The 19076-nt window shown below is 46.5% G+C and overlaps 1 protein-coding gene across 6 annotated transcripts in view; it reads right to left on the bottom strand.

Annotated features, from left to right (window-relative positions):
* Positions 1–19076, bottom strand: part of FGF12 (fibroblast growth factor 12) — a 250365-nt gene that overhangs the window by 58331 nt on the left and 172958 nt on the right. For all 6 annotated transcript variants that reach the window (XM_050902286.1, XM_050902289.1, XM_050902285.1 and 3 more), the window contains one exon: positions 16741–16844. In XM_050902286.1, the coding sequence (XP_050758243.1) occupies positions 16741–16844 (104 nt within the window). The remainder of the gene's footprint in view (positions 1–16740; positions 16845–19076) is intronic.

Genomic DNA, 19076 nt, shown 5'->3' with positions numbered 1-19076 from the left:
TCAATGGGGTTTATAGCTGTGACTATCTAAAGCGCCTATGCTAGTTTGGTCTCTTATGTCCCAGAGACTTCCAGTATTCGGTACCCTTAGGGGAAACTTTGAGAAGATCTCTTGGCTATAGAAAATTTCTTTCGGACAGTCTCCAAATGGATGTCAGGAAACAGAGTTGGAAATGATGAGCACAAAACTGAGCTTTTAAAGTCCGTAAATAAAAGGGGAAAGAACTGCAGGGATGGTGATTACTTTGAAATCCCGCTGAAACCACAGGGAGCTGCAAGTATTTACAGCACCACTGGCAATGAAGTAACTAGGTGCCAGATCAGTGATTTAGCTGAAAAAGAAGACAGCTAGGTTCCGGGTTTATTCTCTCAGGTGGTGCCAGGTCAATTTATTCCATTTTGAAGTCAAACAGTGATTTCCCTACTTCTCTGCACCATTCCAACTTGGCAGACCTGAAAACCAAGAGCCTCCTTTTGTCTTTTGTTAATGAATAATAGAGATATCCCAAATGGAAGCTGCCTCCAAATGCTGCTGAGGTATACGCACACTTCTTTGGTTGAGTAACGTGGGGCAAATAGGTCAAACAGGGCCAGGATGGCTGGACTCAGAAAGAAACGCAGCTAGATCTGGAGCAATGTCAACCTGGGAAGGCTTCAGGTGTGAGAGGCTCATGTGAGCTCATCTCTCTTTCACAGCACTAACCACCTGATAGGAAAAGGACACGTGAAGGAGAAAATCTTTTGAGGTACAAAACAAAGCAAAAAAACCTCATGCTGTCATGTAGTCACTCTCTTATCTATTCAAGCTCTTACACAGTGCCCTCAACATAGCATCCGAGTGCCTGTCAATCACCAATGCTCTTATCTCCACACTGTCTCTGTGGGAGTAGGAAAGAAATCTTATCTCCACCATATCGATGAGCAGCTGAGGCAGAGAAATTGAGGGCTTGATCTAGTTACCTAAACATAAGTTTCTAGTGCCACCTAAGATGCCCTGGGGCATCCAAGACATGCACAGGGCTGGCAAGTGGGACACAGGACCTAAGGGAGATCCACGGTCTTCTGGAGGCCAGGCAGAATATGCAGGCACATTGCAGAGGGAGATGAATGTCCAGATTTAGGCAACTGAACTGAATGCTGTGGTCAAGGCAAGGCATTTGTGGCAGAGCAAGGAGCTGAACCCTACAAACTGCCCTGCTAGCACCCTAAATACAAGAATTACCTTCCATCTGCGAAGAGGGACACAATCTTTTTTTCACGTTCTGACTGCAGGCCTGTTGTATTACCAAAGCCAAGTTTCATGTGCCTGGGACCTCCAAAATAACTACTGCTCTCAGGAGCCTGTGTATTGTCTTTTTCCTGGCTGAGTATGAACACACATCTGTATCATCTTTCAGCCACTATCAAGAAGATCCCACCTATGGAATACAGAATTATTTTCTGTCAAACTCAATAGAAACACTTAGATTGTAATACAAGGAGCCAGAATCAGTATCAGAGTGGCCTTCCTCCACCACGTCCACAAGTCGAGACCTCACACTGAAAGCTGAATCTACCTCCTTGTGGCGGTATTTACAGAAAGACACTTCATTTTAGCTCATGGCAAAACCCTGATGACGATTTATGAGCTTGTAATGAGCTTACTGAGGAAGAATTAAAGGATGGTCAAGGTCATAGCCCCCACAGGAGCGCTATCAGTCTTGACATGTACAGCAAATAAGGTTCTCAAATAGCTGCCAAATCAGAAATAAGCTGTACGCAGAGAAGCTGTGCTGGCCTTGCTGCAGGCTGTTATTTTGGTGCGTTAGGCTGAGGACAGATTTGCAAAACCACTTGAGCAATTCAGACATTTGGTTCCCCTATGAAACAGCTCGGTGAAAGAGGTGGTGGCAAAGCACCAGCCTGGCAGGTCTGGTTGCTAGAGCAGCTTCCTGTAGTGCACCCTGCAGCCACGCAAGCACCTCTTCTCTGCCATTTGCCCCTGTTGGTTTGGGCTGTGTCCACATGCCTTGCAGGTCTACATCCCAGCTGCAACCCAGAGACACAGGTTTAACCAAACAACCCCCAGGGACGAGGCTGGTGTCAATCCTCCCTTCTGGCCTCTCTCCAAAGATAAAAGACACACATCAGACGCAATTCTTTCCCCAGCCACACCAGGTACCCTCCATTGCATTCACAGCTGCAACAGTGAGCAGAATCTGATCAATGTCTTAATTTACTTAAGCCTCCCAAATACTTGAAAGAGGAGAATTATTTTTATGTTATTTTTTTTTTAATATGCAAAATCTGATTAGAATAATCCTGGAAGGCAGAGAGTGATAAGCAAATAGAGTAGGTGAAAAAAGCTAGTTTTGAAGGAGGAAATTGATTTCCTTCCATCCCTCCAAATTTGAATAATAATCTTTCACGAAGAACTTCTTTGCAAGAAACTCCTGGAGATGCAAGAAACTGTAATTAAAATACTTTAATAAATCATCTCTCAGAGCTCCTTACAAAAATAGAGGTTGTTGCAGAGCAAAAAGTTTGAGACATTCACACTTGGAATCCAGTGGCCAACACTTTCATGGGGGTGCAGAAAAATTTGAAAAACCACTTGAAATTAGCCAGTGTCATGCAAGAAACTGAGGCTATGGGAATCTGGGCGCTTTGCCTGCTTTTGCAACTAAGGAGTTACAAACCAAAGAGAAGAGTGACCAACAGGCATCTTTCCCTTTTCTATGCCTCTGTTTTCTTGTGTAAGAAAGTGGATAATTCTCTCCTTCTTCTGGAAACCACTTTGAGGTTTCTGGTAGAAAAGCAGGTCTTGCTATGACTTCACAGAAAGACATGATGATTTCCAATTTCCAAAACAGGCACTATTTCTAACATATTACTATTTATTCACTAAAATCCTAAAGCACTATTAACAAAGAAAATTCATTGAAAATTCGTATTCCAATGCCTCAGAAAGAAACTGGTTTCCTATATACGTAGTAGTATGAGCATGCACACATTCACTGGACATTACCCAAATGACTGAGCAGACCACGGTCTCAGGTATGCTGGGGGTAAACACACTCATCTCAGTTTTCTGACTACACGAACATCAGTTGGTTTGCTCTAGATATAACCCAGTGGCAGAGACATCAGAAACTGAAATATCCCTCAATACCACAGAAATTGTACTGGTCCTTCCACCGTTGCCTTGCTATGTGATGCTTTATGGCCATGCTTCCACCACTAAAAAAACTATGGAACAACATTTTCTGTTGAGTCACACCCAGTCCACCTCCAAGCAAAACTGCCAGCACGGAGTTTGGCCCACAGCTCTCGTTAAGTCCTTGGTCATGCATGGATGGCACAAGATGCCCTGGAGAGAAGATGACACAGTGGATGGCACCATACCAGGGCTGTAAAGCACTACTGAAGCACCGTGAATGCCGGACAGACTGCCCAGCGATCCACCCGGATGGTTTCTGGTACACAACCTAGCTCTGAAAAAACAGGTATTTCTGCACAGCCTAAGGAGATGTTTTCTCAGTGGTCAGGTAGCTCGCTAAGCTGCTGACTCTGTTACTGGTTTCTCCTAGCTGTCAGTATGAGTGGTACCTACTGGAGCTGGACACCAAGTTAAATGGACCCACAAGGGCCACCCATACGTTCATCTCAGTGAGAGCAAGGGGATGTACTCAGTGCCCAGCGCCTCTAAAAGCAGGGCTTTAAATTGTCTGCAAATCCTGATTTTGTTACTGCAAATGGTTTTCTTGCAAGACCTGGCTGTTCAGCTCCTGGGGGCATCAGCACATTAAAAGTGCTTCTTTCCAGAGCACTGCTGCAATCCTGAGCTTCTCAGGAGCTGTTTCCAATTCTCCACCTGCCATCTTGTGAAGCCGACACCATAAACAGCCCCAGCTCCTTGGGTGGCTGAAAAAGAGATATCTGTGGAGCCCTGAGCAACTGCACTTGACATATGGTATTAAGATGTGCAAGGGAAGATGGCTGGCAGAGTACGACTCTCCTGTGGTTCTTTTGCCTGCTCCCATTATCCTCAATGAAGATTGCTAGGGACATAAATGCTGAGGAGCCAGAAAAGAAGTGAAATGGGAAGACAGAGAGGGAGAAGCAAGCCCTGCCTACACCGCACACAGCTTTCAAAGCAAACTGATTTGCTCAGACACAAGATACTACACAAACAAGTTGTGCTGCTGCTGATATACCAGTTCCCTGAATAATTACAGTGATACAAAAGAAAGCTTGTGATTAAGGCAAGGAATTAGGATCAGGAAGAACAGAAAGCCTAATCCAGTCTCCACGCATGACCTTGGGCATGTCGCATCACTCCTCTATGCTCAGTTTCCTATGTGATGAAGCTTCCCAGCATGAGTGGAAAATCATCTGAGAGCGTGGGAGAGCCCAGGAGCAATTCTTAGGTAAGGGATAACAGATTCTTTTCAGGGTCCACACCATTAGCCTCTGCAGCCCCAGCTAAGTTAATTCCTCCCACTGCCAATGATACAGATGACCCAGACAGCCTCAGACCAGCACATCCCTAAAGGCCAATCATGGGATGTAGCTTTAGGCAAAAGAACTACATTTTAACGGCTCTCTATCTACCAGACATACGAGAGCCACAGGCTGGGTCCTGCATTATGTTGACAGTATTTGTGCGGTGCTCCCATCAGAGATTAAAGGGACACAGCAGCTCTCTGACATGGCCTCCCATCAAAAGCTGGTGCTCAGCATGAGCTCTCACTCCTTCTCCTAGTCCAACGCTGGCAGTTATCACCAGACTACCCTGCTTCTGATTTCACCTCAAGTACTTCTAGAGTCCTTCCCTTTGTTCTGTTCCCTTCCTGCTCACCATGGTGTATGGTGGGATTCCCCAGCATCCACGGGGAAATTCTGCTACAGGCAGCAGATATGAATCATAAACCAGGTGACAGGGTTTAAACTGGAAACAATCTAAAGTGCAACAGGACCATGAGCATCATGGCAGGGTTGGTCAAGCTGTGGTCTGCTCTTAGAGGTGCTTTATATTTTTTCTCCCTGAACAACAGCTCATTGATGTGACTCCTGCAGTGATCCTCCACTTTCTCCAGCTGGAGACACCATGTCTACCTTTGGGTTCAATGCCTCCAGACTGCTTGCTAGGGCAGAGCACTGCATTGCACTTGAGGAATGGGAAAAGGAGGAGGAAGGGAAATCCCTACACAAGGTCTCCAAGTTTTTTTCCATGCTAAGCCAGAAAAAGCGCATGTCAGTTCCCAGACAGGTCTACAAGTTCGGAAGCATTGGATGGCAATGGCATTTTAGATGCCTTCCTATCACACCAGGTGTCTATAGACATCCCCTGTGGACAAGATCCTGCTAAGCTTCTGTGCAGATGCAGCTAGGCAGGCAGGCGCTAAGAAAGACACAGAACATCACTCAAGACAGCATGGCCAGTGCTGTTCAGCTGCAGCTCCCAGAGCATGCCAGGAGAGGCAAGGAGGAAAAGGAACAGTTTTGCCCAGCCAAAATGCCCACAGCAGCAGTAAGAGATGCAAGAAGATGGAAGTTGCTTTGGACAAGCCAGTATAACAGCTGTGAGCCTTTTTCCTCTAAGAACTAGGAAGGCAACAACCAACATTATGGATCCCAACTGGAGTTGGCTGGTTGCACACCTGCACAGCACTCTTCTCCTGAGCTGGCTGGATCCCTGTCAAAGGTCCTTCCTCCAGCCAGAGTCTGCTCTGCCTGACTGGAAAGCAAGGGCCTCTCTGCAGCCATCTACCTGACATGGGAACAAGCACAGTACAGGAGAGGGGGCTGCAGGAAATAGATGGTAACCCCCAACTGCAGATGGTGACAGTTCTCCTTGGCACTGAGTACAGTCCAAAACTCAAAATCCATTAGCTGCCCCAGCTCCACCAACAGTAGTTACCCAGTGTCAGAAGGAAGGGGGGGAACCTCCTTGCAGTGCACATGAATCAACTTAGAGCAATATGGGACAATGTGGCGACTCCTGAACCCACCAGGAGCGGGAAACAAGTCACTTTAAAAGGCACACGATGTCTGGCACAAGTGCATGGGCTTTGAACACTGCAGCAGGAATACCAAGAACTGCCCTTCTCAACTCCTGCTTGCTTTGGAGAGATTCCTGCTGGGGGAAGCAATAGGCCAGCATGGCCACTGCGCTTGTGGGAATGTCAGAATTAGGCTAAATCTTGCTCCTCATCCCACTTTGCACGTGCCTGGAAAGCTGGACATCATCTTTCTCAGTGCCTTCTCACCTAATAGCCTTGTTCAAAATCCCTGAGGTTCTATTTTCCTCTCTTCTGTTTCATGCTTACAATGACTTAGTGGTGGAAGAGAAAAGGCTATGCAGGAGATTCACGCTGATTTCTATCTGAGGCTTTAGAGAGAAGCGGACAATCTTTGTCCAGCTGCAGTAATTCCTCTGCAGCGCTCCAGACAGCATCTGGGAGTCTGTAATGTGTGCATGCGTGCATACAACTCCCAAGTGCTGTTATCAATAATGCATTCGATGCGCAGCCTTCAGAGGAGCTGACCAAGGAAGCTTCTTATGAAGAGAAGTCAATCCTTCGGTCTTCGCAGGAGGAGAGTGGTGAGGAAGTCTTCCTATCAAGAAGACTTACCATCGTCATGCCATGTCTTATTTATGTCAAGAAGGTGTTCACATTTCAGAAAGCTTTTAGCGTGGGGCTGGTGCCTAGGTATGGATTTGGGGGATTACAGAGCACATTGTGAATACTAAAATACTTTCAACTTTCTGGTATTCAGCTAATTTACAGAAAAGAGCTGCATGAAAGGCTACCATTGCTCCCAAAGCACAGCTCCTCTACACCTTGGATGCCATTGGTACATCAGAGGTGGCAAGACACCCTCATAGTCTCTTTACTGCCTTCTTGATGGCCGAGATGTCAAACCACCAAATTAACCTGTGACTCATGTGTGTGCGAGGGATTTATTGATTTCAGAGAGGGACAATTAATTTCATGTCGTTTAAAAGTTCCAGAGCTTGTCAGGCTTTTCCACAGAAGAGCAGCCACCTCCACACAACAAAGTAGTTGTAGTAGATCTGTAGTTCATCAGCAGGGAAGAAGGTCCCCTTTTTAATCAAGCAAAAGCTGCAGGGGAGGCCACAGGCAGAAGCCTATGTAGCGTCCACCCACCAAGATGAATCTTTTGGTCTGGGTATGTTGTCTGAAACACCCTGATGTAAGATTAATAAAAAGTGATTAAGGAAAAAGGATGACAGCAACAAGGTGAGTAGCAGAAGCTGTTAGAAGGTGTAACTAAAGAACAGCAAAACTGCAAGCAAGTGAAATTAGTCACAAGAGATCAAGCGTGTAACCTAACTGCAGGCAGAAAGGTGATGATGCACCATACAGGGACTGATGGGTACCACTCCAACCATGATTACTTGGTTTTCTAGTCCTATGAGAAGAAGTCATCCTACAGGTGACTGCTGGTGCAGCAGAGTTTCATTTAAGCTTGTAAAGTAAGGGCCAGGCCACGAGTCCAAACTCTGCTCTGAACCATCCCATCTGGGCTCAGCCTTCAGCAAAGTGAGGATTTCCTCCTCCTATTCACGACATAGAAGAGGCCATGACTTTACTACCAGAATTCTCGAAATCTCCCATTTTCTCATAATCCTTCATCCATGACTGTCCCCTCTACTCCCACCCCCGCTGCGCCATCTTGTGGGGCAGGCGGCCATTAGCCGTTGGCACGTTGGTCACGTACCCACTTCTCCTTTAAAGGAGTCCCGGGCGCACGGGCCAATCAGAATCACCGACGTCGCGAACAGGGACGCGTAAGCGCGCGAACAGGGACGCGTAAGCGCACGCGGCGCCCTGCTTGTAACAGCGCGCGAACGCGACTTCCGGGGCGGGACAGGGACGGGAGCGGTGGCGGCTGCTGTGAGGCGGGGCCGTGAGCCCCGGGGCAGCGATCCGCTGGTGCCCGCTGCGGCCCCCAGCACCGAGTGAGCTTTGTGTGCACACCTGAGCTCAAGTTATGGTTAATGGGCAAAAGAACCCGCTCTGCAGAGGGTCCACGTTAAAATAAAGCTTTAATTGTAATGACGACGCCATCGTGTCATCGTTCTGCCGAGGATCCCGAAAGAACCTGCCTGTCCCCATGGCGTTGGGTGGCAGCATCTCAAAACTCTGTGGGCCCCATCCTAGAGCCTCCTGTACCGTTCCAGAGGAAAAAAAAAAACCCTAAAAAAGTCTTACAGCAGATATGCATTCATTCAAAATGTACAAGTTGGATAATACAATTAAATACCCCAGTAATAAACAACCAGCAGATCTAAATGCTCGGCCATTTCCCCTCAGAGCTGACATTTTCAGCCTTCCAGGAGGGCCAGACATATTTTTAAAACAAAGTCAGCCCCTGTGTCAGTGGACACAGTGGGTGGGGAAGGATGGGCTCTGCCTTCGGTGCGCACTGCTTTTCGGCTGCCCTCTAACCCCCGTCACAAGGCCAGGACGGGGCTCAGCCTCGGCCAGCACGTACAGAGGACAGACCTTGCAGGGCCTCTTTGGTGCACCTCCTATACCATGAGGCCAGACACAAGGACCAGGCATGGTTCAGGAGGCCCTGGAGCGGGTCCAAAGCCGCGTCCTGCCTGCCTGCTCTGCTGCCAGGATGCCTTTGGGCGATGCTGCTGGCAAGGTGCCCCTCCGCGCCTCCCCGCTCGCGCACAGATTGCAGGCTCCTTGGCACCAGCACAGCAGCCATCCCACGCGCTCTGCAGAGCTGAGCACGCTGTCAGCATGCAACACATCACAGCAGTGACTGGCTGCCAGTAGTACTAACAGATCCATTCCACCCCACTCTCAGTTTCACAGATAAATTCATGGCGAGAGAAGCTGGGTAGATTTGGAGTTCTCCTTGCAGTAAGGAGTGGCTCTTTCAGAAAAGATGCCAGAAGAGGCAACCGAAAGTGGCTGGTAATCCCCAGGGCCCACGTCCCTGTGGCAGGGGAGACCAGGGAGCACAGATTCAGCAAACCATCGAGGTGCAATTTCAGCACTTTGCTGAACCAGATCTTGTATAAGCACATTTCAGGCCAGGTTCATAACTCCTGCCGAGCACATTTACTCCACCAATTTTAGGAGGCTCCTGTGAGGCACCGTGCCATGTAACTATAGGTGCCAGAAGCCAGCCCTGTATCTTGGGACTCGTGGTAACAAAAAGCTATGGGACCTGAACTCAGTTCCCATGATTCAGAGACTTCAAGAAAATTATTTCTGCTTTGCAAGTGCTTAGTCAGGACAGTGCCCTTTCACAGCAAAGCAGGGATGGTTCAGGCTCCCATCCAGGCCTTTCCACTACAGTACCCTACATTCCCCACTGATTCAGCCAGTCTGGCTTGAAATAGCCCAGGTACTTTGAATCTCTCTTCCTTTCCCCTGGAAAACCACATTACAGTTCAACAATGTTCCCCATTTCTAAAGTTCTCTATCACTTGGCTCCCAGTTATAATTACATGCACACAGTCAGTAAGTTTTTTTTCTTGGGTTTCTTAGCCTATGACTCGTATCTCCTGCTTTTGCCTCCAGAGTCATTAGTCACTGTTTGGCAAAGGCACACCATTCACTAGTTTTATCCATTCTATATTTGAGTTTGGTATTATCAGAAAGGAGATCCGAATCACTTCATTAACACACACATGACCTCAGCCAAACACATCCTCACTCAAAACTTTCCTCATTTCTTTTCATATCAAACAGAGTCCTGGACCCAGGAAGGACAATATTTGTCCTCCCTCCACTACAAAATAAAATGATAATAATAGTCCCACAGTCACCCTTGATGTCCTGGAGTTTTATCTAGGTTTCACTTGTGGAAAACAGACAATGGCACTATTTATGGACAAAACAGACACTGGATAAATGGCATTAAAAACAAGCAAAGCAGGCTGGAGAGTTTGAGGAAAAGCAAAATACTAGCCCAGGGAGAGGAGAAAGGAGCTCAATTACTGGCCGTTCCTGCATCCCCCAGCCAGCAGGATGCAAAGGGAATGCAATGAAAGGGACTTCTGCAGTGACTGCCTCTCCAGAGTGACAATGTGACAGTCAGCTTTTGGTTCTTGTTTGCTGGGATGAGTGCTCCACTCGCACATCATTTCTGCTAACTAGGGGCTTTCCTGCATACTGTCCCATCCTCAGTCTAGACATTTCCTAGAGTTGCCTCCAAAAAACGCTGTATTGCCATCGACCGTTCTGTTTTAACCTCATCATTTCCCCTACAGTGGTTAATTGATCACACACAACTGTCATATGAGAAAAATGGGCCAGCTCTATGCAATGCTACTGCTGCTTAGTACCTACTCCAAAGACTTTGCCTACCCTCTTACCTAAGGTTAGACCTGTACATTTGGCCTCAAGGAAATCAGCAGATGGAACGCTGTGCAGAAGATGGCAGCTACGATTGATTCATCTCTGCGATTTCTACTCTTGCCTTCCTTACAATTTAGAGCAAGCCCTCCCCGCCAGTGTTTCACCCTCCTCCCCCTTCCACACTTCAAGGAAATCATGTGGGATCAAAATGCTCAACCAAAATCTAAACATCCTGTTCTGATTTTATTAGGAACGGTAAAGCAATATAAAACACTCTGAAGTTCTTTCAAAATGGGAATCTGTAATGTTTCTTTGGGGAAGTGTCAAATGAGATGAGTCAGCACCACTGGAGCATTTTTCCTAGATTTTCTTCCAAAATGAAATTTCAGCAAAAGATCATAGTGCATCTCAACACTCACAGACCACTGCTCACAACAGGGAATGTCCCATCCCTGCTCCACCAGTTGGCGTTAGGTGGAACATAGCACATTCCTAAATATCCTGCGCAACCAAGGCTAAGAGAAGGCATTTCTTATTGAAGCATACTTATTCTTTGCAATTTGCACTGCTATCATACAAGACAAGGAACAGCTAGCTAGGAAAGCAGGATTAGGTCCTGCTGTTACTGATTTTGTCCACTGAATCATCTCTTGCTTGAATAGGCAAAAGCTACGTCTGACCTAACTAATTCCAGACATCAATACAAGGTGCAGAGCAGCACCCTCCCTGTGGGAGCCCCGCTGTGGTGCTGTGCTAGGAAAGTTCAGGGAGTACAGGTCCATCAACAGGATGCCAGATGGGAAACCTGCCCAAAAAAAGCCACAGTACTGCACTGTCCCAGCTCTCCTCGTCTGACAAGCAGTCCAGGCAGTCCTGCCAAGTGAGGTTTTACCCACTGCTAGCTCTTACAACATCCTGAATAACCCCTGAGCTGGTCTGGGCCAGCACTGATCCTGCCCAGCTTGCACCAGTCACACACGGGACAAGGGAGCTCGCTCTGCTGGGGTAAAGGAAAGCTGGACTGTTGAAGAGCTCCTGAGAGCCAAGCAGAGCAACGTGGGTGGCAGCACCTCACTGAGGGAAAAGGGACCACTTTGCTATTGATAGCTGTGTTTACAAGTTTCCATGCTACAAGGGTGGCACATGCCAGGGTGCCCGCCAGGAGCTGTATTTTAGGAACATTCGAAGCAAGGCAGGAATCTGCTCCCAGGGGCTGGCTGTCCTCAGCACAGCTGCTTCCCTGAGCATCCATTTTGTTCCCTCCATATTTATGAATAAGCCAGGGGACAGGAGGAGTTTTACATCTCCCAATTAATGCCTTCATTCAGCGAGCCCCTTTAAACAGCCAGTGAAGAAGAGTAGATACCCTGGAGGGAAATTAAAAGCACATTGCATTGGGCTCCTGCTGTGCTTTGCCTTTGGAGACATATCTCTCCCTCCACTGGCCTGGCTCCCTAATGAGGCATGTAAACTAGGGAATCCCCCCAGCAAGTGTGCTGGCTTGCAAAGTTTGCAAAAGGGAGATGTCCAGGATACCTGCCTGGCCTATCTGTACTTCTGACCATATCAACCAGCACCACTGGAAGTCAAATAGGAATTAAAGAAATGGCATTGACAGGAGCAGGTTTAACACCCCAAGCCTATTAGGGGAGAGAATGCAGTATTATTGATTCCAGCCCCTGACCTTGAAATGATGTAAATAAGAGTGCAGCAACCCTAGAGGAGTTGTAGCAAAATAGTTATAGCATTGCAAGCAGATTAAAAAAATACAGTTAATATACATACTTCCCCAGATGCTTGTTTATTATTATGCAAGACATGTTTATTATGCAAAACGATAGAGCAGGAAAAGAAAGCAGAGAAAAAGAAAATGCAAAGACACACTGAGCTCTTAATGTGACTTGGGTTTTTTCAATGCTGTTTAGATTTTTTTTTTATTGTGCATAATCATTCCCTTATTACCAGGAATCTTTGAAGTGATTCAAGCTCTAATTTCAGCATTTCAAACTCACAGGTTTATACTGTAAAACCATACTGAGCTCTCGTAAGCGACCCATTTTTTTTTCCTCTGTATTCTGTATCTCTGCTAGGGTTTTCTCAGTCTTTCCAATAAATTATGTATCACGATTTGCCATTTCAAAAATAATTAGAACTCCAAGTTAAACAACAAGGAATATTTGAGAGCAGTACATTTTAGATGAGAAGTGTTACGCACTTGGGGCAAAACCAATCCCAGCTGTAACGCCACTGAATTATACATATCATCATATTGAGAGCTGCAATTTCAGTGTACTTGGAGTGATTGGGTGGGCCTGTGGAGGCTCTACAGCCCCATGATGAGCATCTGCTCCAGGAGAACCAGGTTTGCCTCTCAGGCAAAACACTTCACAGGCACTCCCTTCCCCATGCCCCTGTGAGTTGTTGCAGCAGGGGTAATGGAGAGAAAGCTGGGCACCGAGGAGAGAAACTTCACAGAGAAAAGTTATACATGAGTGGGAATTAATTTGGTGGTGGAACTATTAACTCCAGACAGAGACAGGAGAGCATGTTCTGTGTCTTCTCCCATTACGATTAGGCTGTAAACTCACTGGAGCAGGATGTACCTCTTTATTCTGTGTTTCCCTCTCCTCTGCAACCACCAGCCTTTGGTCTCAGCTTCCCAAGCACTAAGACAGTACAAGTAATACCCACTGCCCTTCATTCATTCTGTGTATTTTTACTCTGGCATAAAATACTAACAGTGGATCCTCAGGAGAGTCATGTCACTCCCCAGAACAGGTGCTGATAAAAACCTTCATGCACCATCAGGGAATTTACAGTTGCTCTACATGACAAGAAATCAAACAGGAACACGCCAATGGCTCTGCAAGCTTGCTATGAAGACAGTGTTTTGCATCCTACTGTCTGCAAAGCCAGGTGTCAGACCAAGACCTGATTTTCTTGCCTACTAAGCACCTAATTCCCCAGCAGACCTCAGAGGTAGCAATAAGCTAGTCTGGAAAAAGAAATAATCAGGTATCTAGTGTAAGTAAACAATACACAGAAGTCACAAACAGCTGCTTCCCAAGCAAAGAGGCTTTGGCATCTAATGCATTTAGGCCTCTGAAGCTGGCTAGGGATCTATGGTTGGCTTCAACCCAGCAACCCAACCCCACACTATCCCTACCCGTCCCTAACTGAACAGAAGAGATGAGGAAACTCATTGCTAAAGGTATCAATGTGGCCAAGCACATAGGAGGGTCTCGCATGTTTCTACAAAGAGCCTTCTCACCAAGTTTGGCTTTAGAGGACCCCACTCAGCCCTTCTTTTGTGCTGATCGGCACCAGGAAGACTTTTTCCAAGGGCTGGTTATTCTAAACCCATTCATTCAAGAGCCCATTGGCCCAAACTCAGAAGGACCTGGCACAAACCATCTCCGAGACCAGGCTGATAATAGCCTCTGGTTCGATCCAGGGCAGAGGATGTCAGCCAAGGTCTCAGCTGACGCACACAGATTAAATATCACCAAAAAAATCCCACCAAACAAAAACAAAACAAACCCACAGTGATGATGTGTTCAGTTACAGCCACAATCTGGGCTCAAGAGGAGGGAAAAAAAACCCAAAAAAACATTTCCCTGGACAGTTGCATTATATCTGAAAGCAGCCCTGGGCTTGAGGGTGGTATAAGAAGTCCTAGCAAGGCTAGGCCTGGGGCAGACAGCAGAGGAGGCAGCCAAGCAGCAGAAAAAGTTAATTTATCAATGGATCTGCATGAGTGAACAATATCTGTGGGGAATATTGACCCAATTTTTTTCAGAAATCCCTCAGAAAAGGCTAGTGAAAAAAACAGGTACGTGCACAACACCAAAGGAAACCGGCCTGAGACAGAGCAAAGCTGTCGTTTAGGGTCTGCTAAGCAAAGGAACAGGGACAACGTGTCCTTTGGTGTGGGCAGCAATCAGGTCCAGGCAGCATGGCTGGAGGCCCTGCTCGCCCCAGAGAGGAACAGAATGTCAAGTCCTGCTAAAGCAATTCCCCAGCACAGTTTTCGAGACTGACACAGCCGTGCCAAATGGTGGCTTGGAGTGGGATCCCAGCCCCACAAAGAAAGCTGCAGCATCCAAAAAAAAGACTGCCTGAACAGGCTGCGCTCTTCTCAGCTATATCCAGTTCTCTTACAGGACCCTGGTCTCATCCCTTGTCTTTGATTCTATGAGTGGCTGGACCCACACTCCCTGCTCATAACAGGCTTTATCTACAAATTTTCTTTTTTCTTGCCTTGGGGTCTCCTCCAAAGCACAGTGAATTCATTGATTTACTGCAGTAAGCTAGAACCAGAGCCACCAGTCAATACAAGAAGAAAATAGTGTCCAGCGAGTTCCATCTCCCTGGAGTAGAGATGGGCCAGTAGCATCCATTTACTACAAGCAGAAACCTTGGATCATGTTGATGAAATGAAGAGTTTAACTCTTATTAGTTCAGATAGAGCCAAATGCCATCAAGCCATGGCATGTAATGAGGTCCACTTCATTAACCACTGTTAAGCCTTCCCTGATTAACCTTCCTACTTAAGACAGGCACACTTGCTGGGAATAAGCAGGCCCCATTAAACCACCCTCATTTGACTACATGTATGATCTGGTGCCTTTTAGGACACTTCGTACAACTAGCAGATGTGTTTCCTGGACACATGGTCCTCCTGCTGCCCACCATCTCTTGGTATGTCCCTCCCACCCTTTGTATCATCTCACTACTGCTAGCAAGAGATACTTTTCCTCTGCATCATCTCTAATGTCTCAGCTGTCAAACATCATGTTTCCAACTCTCCATTTCTTCTTTTGCCTGAGCCCCATGCCTTTCCCTCCCTTGGGCTGTTTGTTCAGAAATGCTGACCCCTCACTGTTCCAAAAAGACCTGACCCCCCCCCCCACCCCCCCCAGGCTGGATGTGGCTCTGTGACACACACTGCTTTCCTCCAGTCCTCATTTACGGGGCACCGGTGGTTCAAGGAGCCCCAGCACTGGGTCAGGACCCTTTATGCCCAGCACTGCACAAACACAGGGTAAAATGTCAGTCCTGACCCCCCTGACTATGTGCCTAGAGGGAAGCACGCACAATAATGCAGTACCACACCAGGCTTGGTATTACCTTTAGGACTCTTGATAGCTTTACAAAAAGAGGAAGTTTTCATTGTTAGTAAACCGATGTAATTTATTTAGAAGCAGTCATTTATGTTTACTGGGCTATGAAAGAACAGGAAGCGTCTGGCATCCACAGAGATCCAGATTGATCTCTCTGTCTCTTCTTGACAAGCAGCCAGTTTTGAGACCTATCTCGCCAGGCATACTAACACATCCACTTGCCATTTTCTACCCTGAGCCACTGGGGAGACAGAGCTTCGTTACCTCCTGAGGGAAAGGGGGAAATCCCAACCATGTGAGCAGTTTAAAACTGACCAGGAATGAAGATGGATGGTAAGAGTTAGGAAAAATTGCATAGGAGCAGCTCCAACTGTTGTCCTTTCAGTGGTCCTATCTCCATTCTCACGCACACTTTCAAAGCAAAGTAAATGTCTAGACAAGAGCAGAATCGCTGCACTGTAAATTTACACAAAGGCAGATGAGATTAGAATCTCAGCTATACACTTTAAAGATACCATAACTACATAAATGAGAAGTGTATTATTAACTATCACTTTTTACTATGTAGAACTAGAGCAAAGTTATTTGAAGCATAAAAAATTCTGGCAAAGGGCTGCCATATTTAATAAATCACTGAATCAATTATTCACTGTGAAAATCAATTACTTAGTTCAAATGAGAATCTTACGAATAACCTCATGCCCTTTCATGCCATCTAAGAAAGTTATAGGGGAATTAGTCAGTAAAAAATGCCTCACTTATCTTTTATGCCCATTAAAAAGACCACACAAATACAGGGAGATTCGGCTCCGCTGCAGCACTGCCAACAGAATAGTCCAGAACCATTTTAATGAAGACAGGGTATTGCTGTGGATTTAGACTGCAGTCAAAAGCAGAGTATGACCCACTGGGGCACCACCTATGATCAGTTATGCAGGCACAATTCGGAAGCAATTCCATTCAGTCCATGCCATTTCACAAATGTGAAACGAGAATATAACCAGCCAACCACACAACCTCCTCTACAACGTGACCTACATTAAGTAACTACTCAAAGGAACACAAAGTGTATCTTCACAGGTCAGGAAATATTGCCACGAATCTCCATGGAGACACTTTAAAGTGAATATTGCATGGCCTTGCAGCAGCTCCCCCCGTTCCTGCTTTTAAAGGTTTGCTGATACATGACCATTTTCAGAAAAAGCTGAAAGTCCCAATGCAGTCTCTTCCCTCCCACCTACAAAACCAAACCACTCCAGGAACCCAACAGTGCAAAGTACTTACTGAGCTGTAGAGATATCCCTCAGCGTTCATGGCAACGTACAGACCTGCCTTCACCCCCTGGATTGCCACCACGCGAAGACCCACAGGAATTAGATTGAAAAGGGCTGCGGAAGAAAAAGAAAAGAAAAGGTTATGGAGACATCGCCCTGTGTGGCCACTGCTGCTTATTGCCGCAGGGCCAGCCCACCCCAGTCCTGACTCTTAACAAAAGATACTGAACTAGAATCAAAAGTCCTGCTTCCAGCTACAGGAAAGGTCTGCACCCATGAGGCCACTGTTGAAAGGAAATTTTTAAAAGTACTGAATGTGGCTGCCTCTCAGAAGCCTTAACACACCCATCAGTCTGTCTGATCACTGCCTTTGCAATGCCAAGGGCTCATACGTGCACTCAAGCTAGCGCATCTCAACAGCTTTCCGTGGGCCAGCTGAGCTGTGGTAACTGCACACGTACATGTCTTTGCCTGTGGCAAACGCAGCAACACAACTCAGTTTAGTTCACCCCAAAACAGATTTAAGCCTAGTCACACTTGCATTTGCCGTATGCTAAAAGAGTATACAGACAGTGACCACGGCCAGAAGGATGCAAATTAACTTGATTGTGTGTCTGTCCCTGTGATCCCTGCTGTCAAGGGAATGAAGAAACTCCAGAAGAGATATTGCTCCACTCCAGGACCTGAGCGCTGCTTCTCATTCAGAAGCACCACTAGATAGGACGGAAGAGGACAAGACCTTTCAATACTCAATTTTATTGCAATCTTATTGAATAAAGCATTGCAACCGCTTCCTCCCAATTAATTACTTTATTGCTTGATTCCAAGTAGACCCTGTGTCTCATTGAAAGACCTTTCCCATGAGCATATACATTAATGTACTGTCAGGCTTTTGCTACATTTCTAACATAAAGGGCTCAAAGAGGAGAGGACTGTCAGCATTGATAGACTGAGCACTGAGGCATTAGCGTGGCTTTGTTTCCACTGAAATTTATAGGACAAGAGCATTCAGATATTGTAGAACCCCTTGTGCTTCAGCTTACAAAGAGCTAACTAGACCTTGTCCCAGGGAGCGCAGGACGTGGAAGCATGTGCACAGGGTCGGGCAGAAACGTGAGCACAAACACAACAGAAATACTTCACTCAAGGTCTCTTTCCGCACAACTGCCCTGAAACAAGAATATTTTTTCTGGTTCCCTAGTCATTAGGTCAGACTGCCCCTTCCACATTCATGAAGCAGTTCTCATGGCTTTTTAACACACTTACTTGCAAAAGCCTGCTTGAAACCTCTCAAGAGCTTTGGGGTGTTCAAATTAGCCCAGGGGAGACCTGTGAATGGGCAGAGTGCAGTGACAGAGCACAGAGTGAAGCATTCCTATTTTCCAGCTGACCGTTAAGGACATCATTCTCTAGCTGATTCATTTTATAGATCATTTATGAAGTTTTATGCCTGACAAATCACATTGGAGCAAGCACAGCACAAAGGGGTCTTCACATAACGGTTGTAAGAGAAACAGTCCACCTTCTCACTGTGCCATCTCCCAGCCTCTCCTTCCCTGGGAGATGGAGCACTGCTGATTCAACATCAGCCCTGAAGGATAAAGCAGCTTTTGCTGAAGTGGCCTATTCAAAATACTATAGCTCCTCAGGCCAGGCTAGTGTTAATCCTGGTATGACAGGAGGGAATAGAGTCCAGTGCAACATCAACTCCCCGCCCCAAAGAGACTGGTTAGATGTGCATGTGCCAGGTAATGCATGGATTTAACTCAACCACAAGATGCTTCCCAAGAACCTCCCTCATGTACAGCCTTTGAATTACTGCAGAAGAGAGGAGACAGAAGTGTGTTTGGATTGCTTTCCAAAGGAAAAAAAAAAAAAACAAACATTTATAGCCAACATGGGGGGGGAACCCTGAAACTGTGGCTTCATTTCCTTGCAGCCAGTGGTTCAGACTACAAAGTCTGAACCCAAGTCCCAGGACTTGCACAATTTCCAAGAGAAGAAGTAGAGCCCAAAGGGTGTGTGAAATGTAATGGGAAACTGTTTACCTTTGACCTGAACTCTTGGTGATTTTCTTAAAGGTCAGAGGTGGATGCCTTTTCAGAAGTAACACCTGAAAAAAGCACAGGAGACAGAAAGCCACTTTGCTCAAGATATCTAACAGGTGCTTTGGCTGAGCTGGTTTCAGGGTTGTCTCCAAAAAGGGATTCATGAGTCCCAGTTTCACATGAATGCCCTTTTTTCTCACTCAATTCCCAAGGAAGACTGGAGGACTCCCCTCAGTGAGCTGCCTAAAAGGGAGGCACCTCAAGTCTGGTGAAGAGAAACCTACTCTCGGCCCCTTTT

This window comes from Gymnogyps californianus, chromosome 10 (assembly GCF_018139145.2).
Source record: "Gymnogyps californianus isolate 813 chromosome 10, ASM1813914v2, whole genome shotgun sequence".
NCBI classification, from domain to species: domain Eukaryota; kingdom Metazoa; phylum Chordata; class Aves; order Accipitriformes; family Cathartidae; genus Gymnogyps; species Gymnogyps californianus.
Note: the sequence above shows the minus strand (reverse complement) of the source record. Positions and strands in the feature narration are given on the sequence as shown.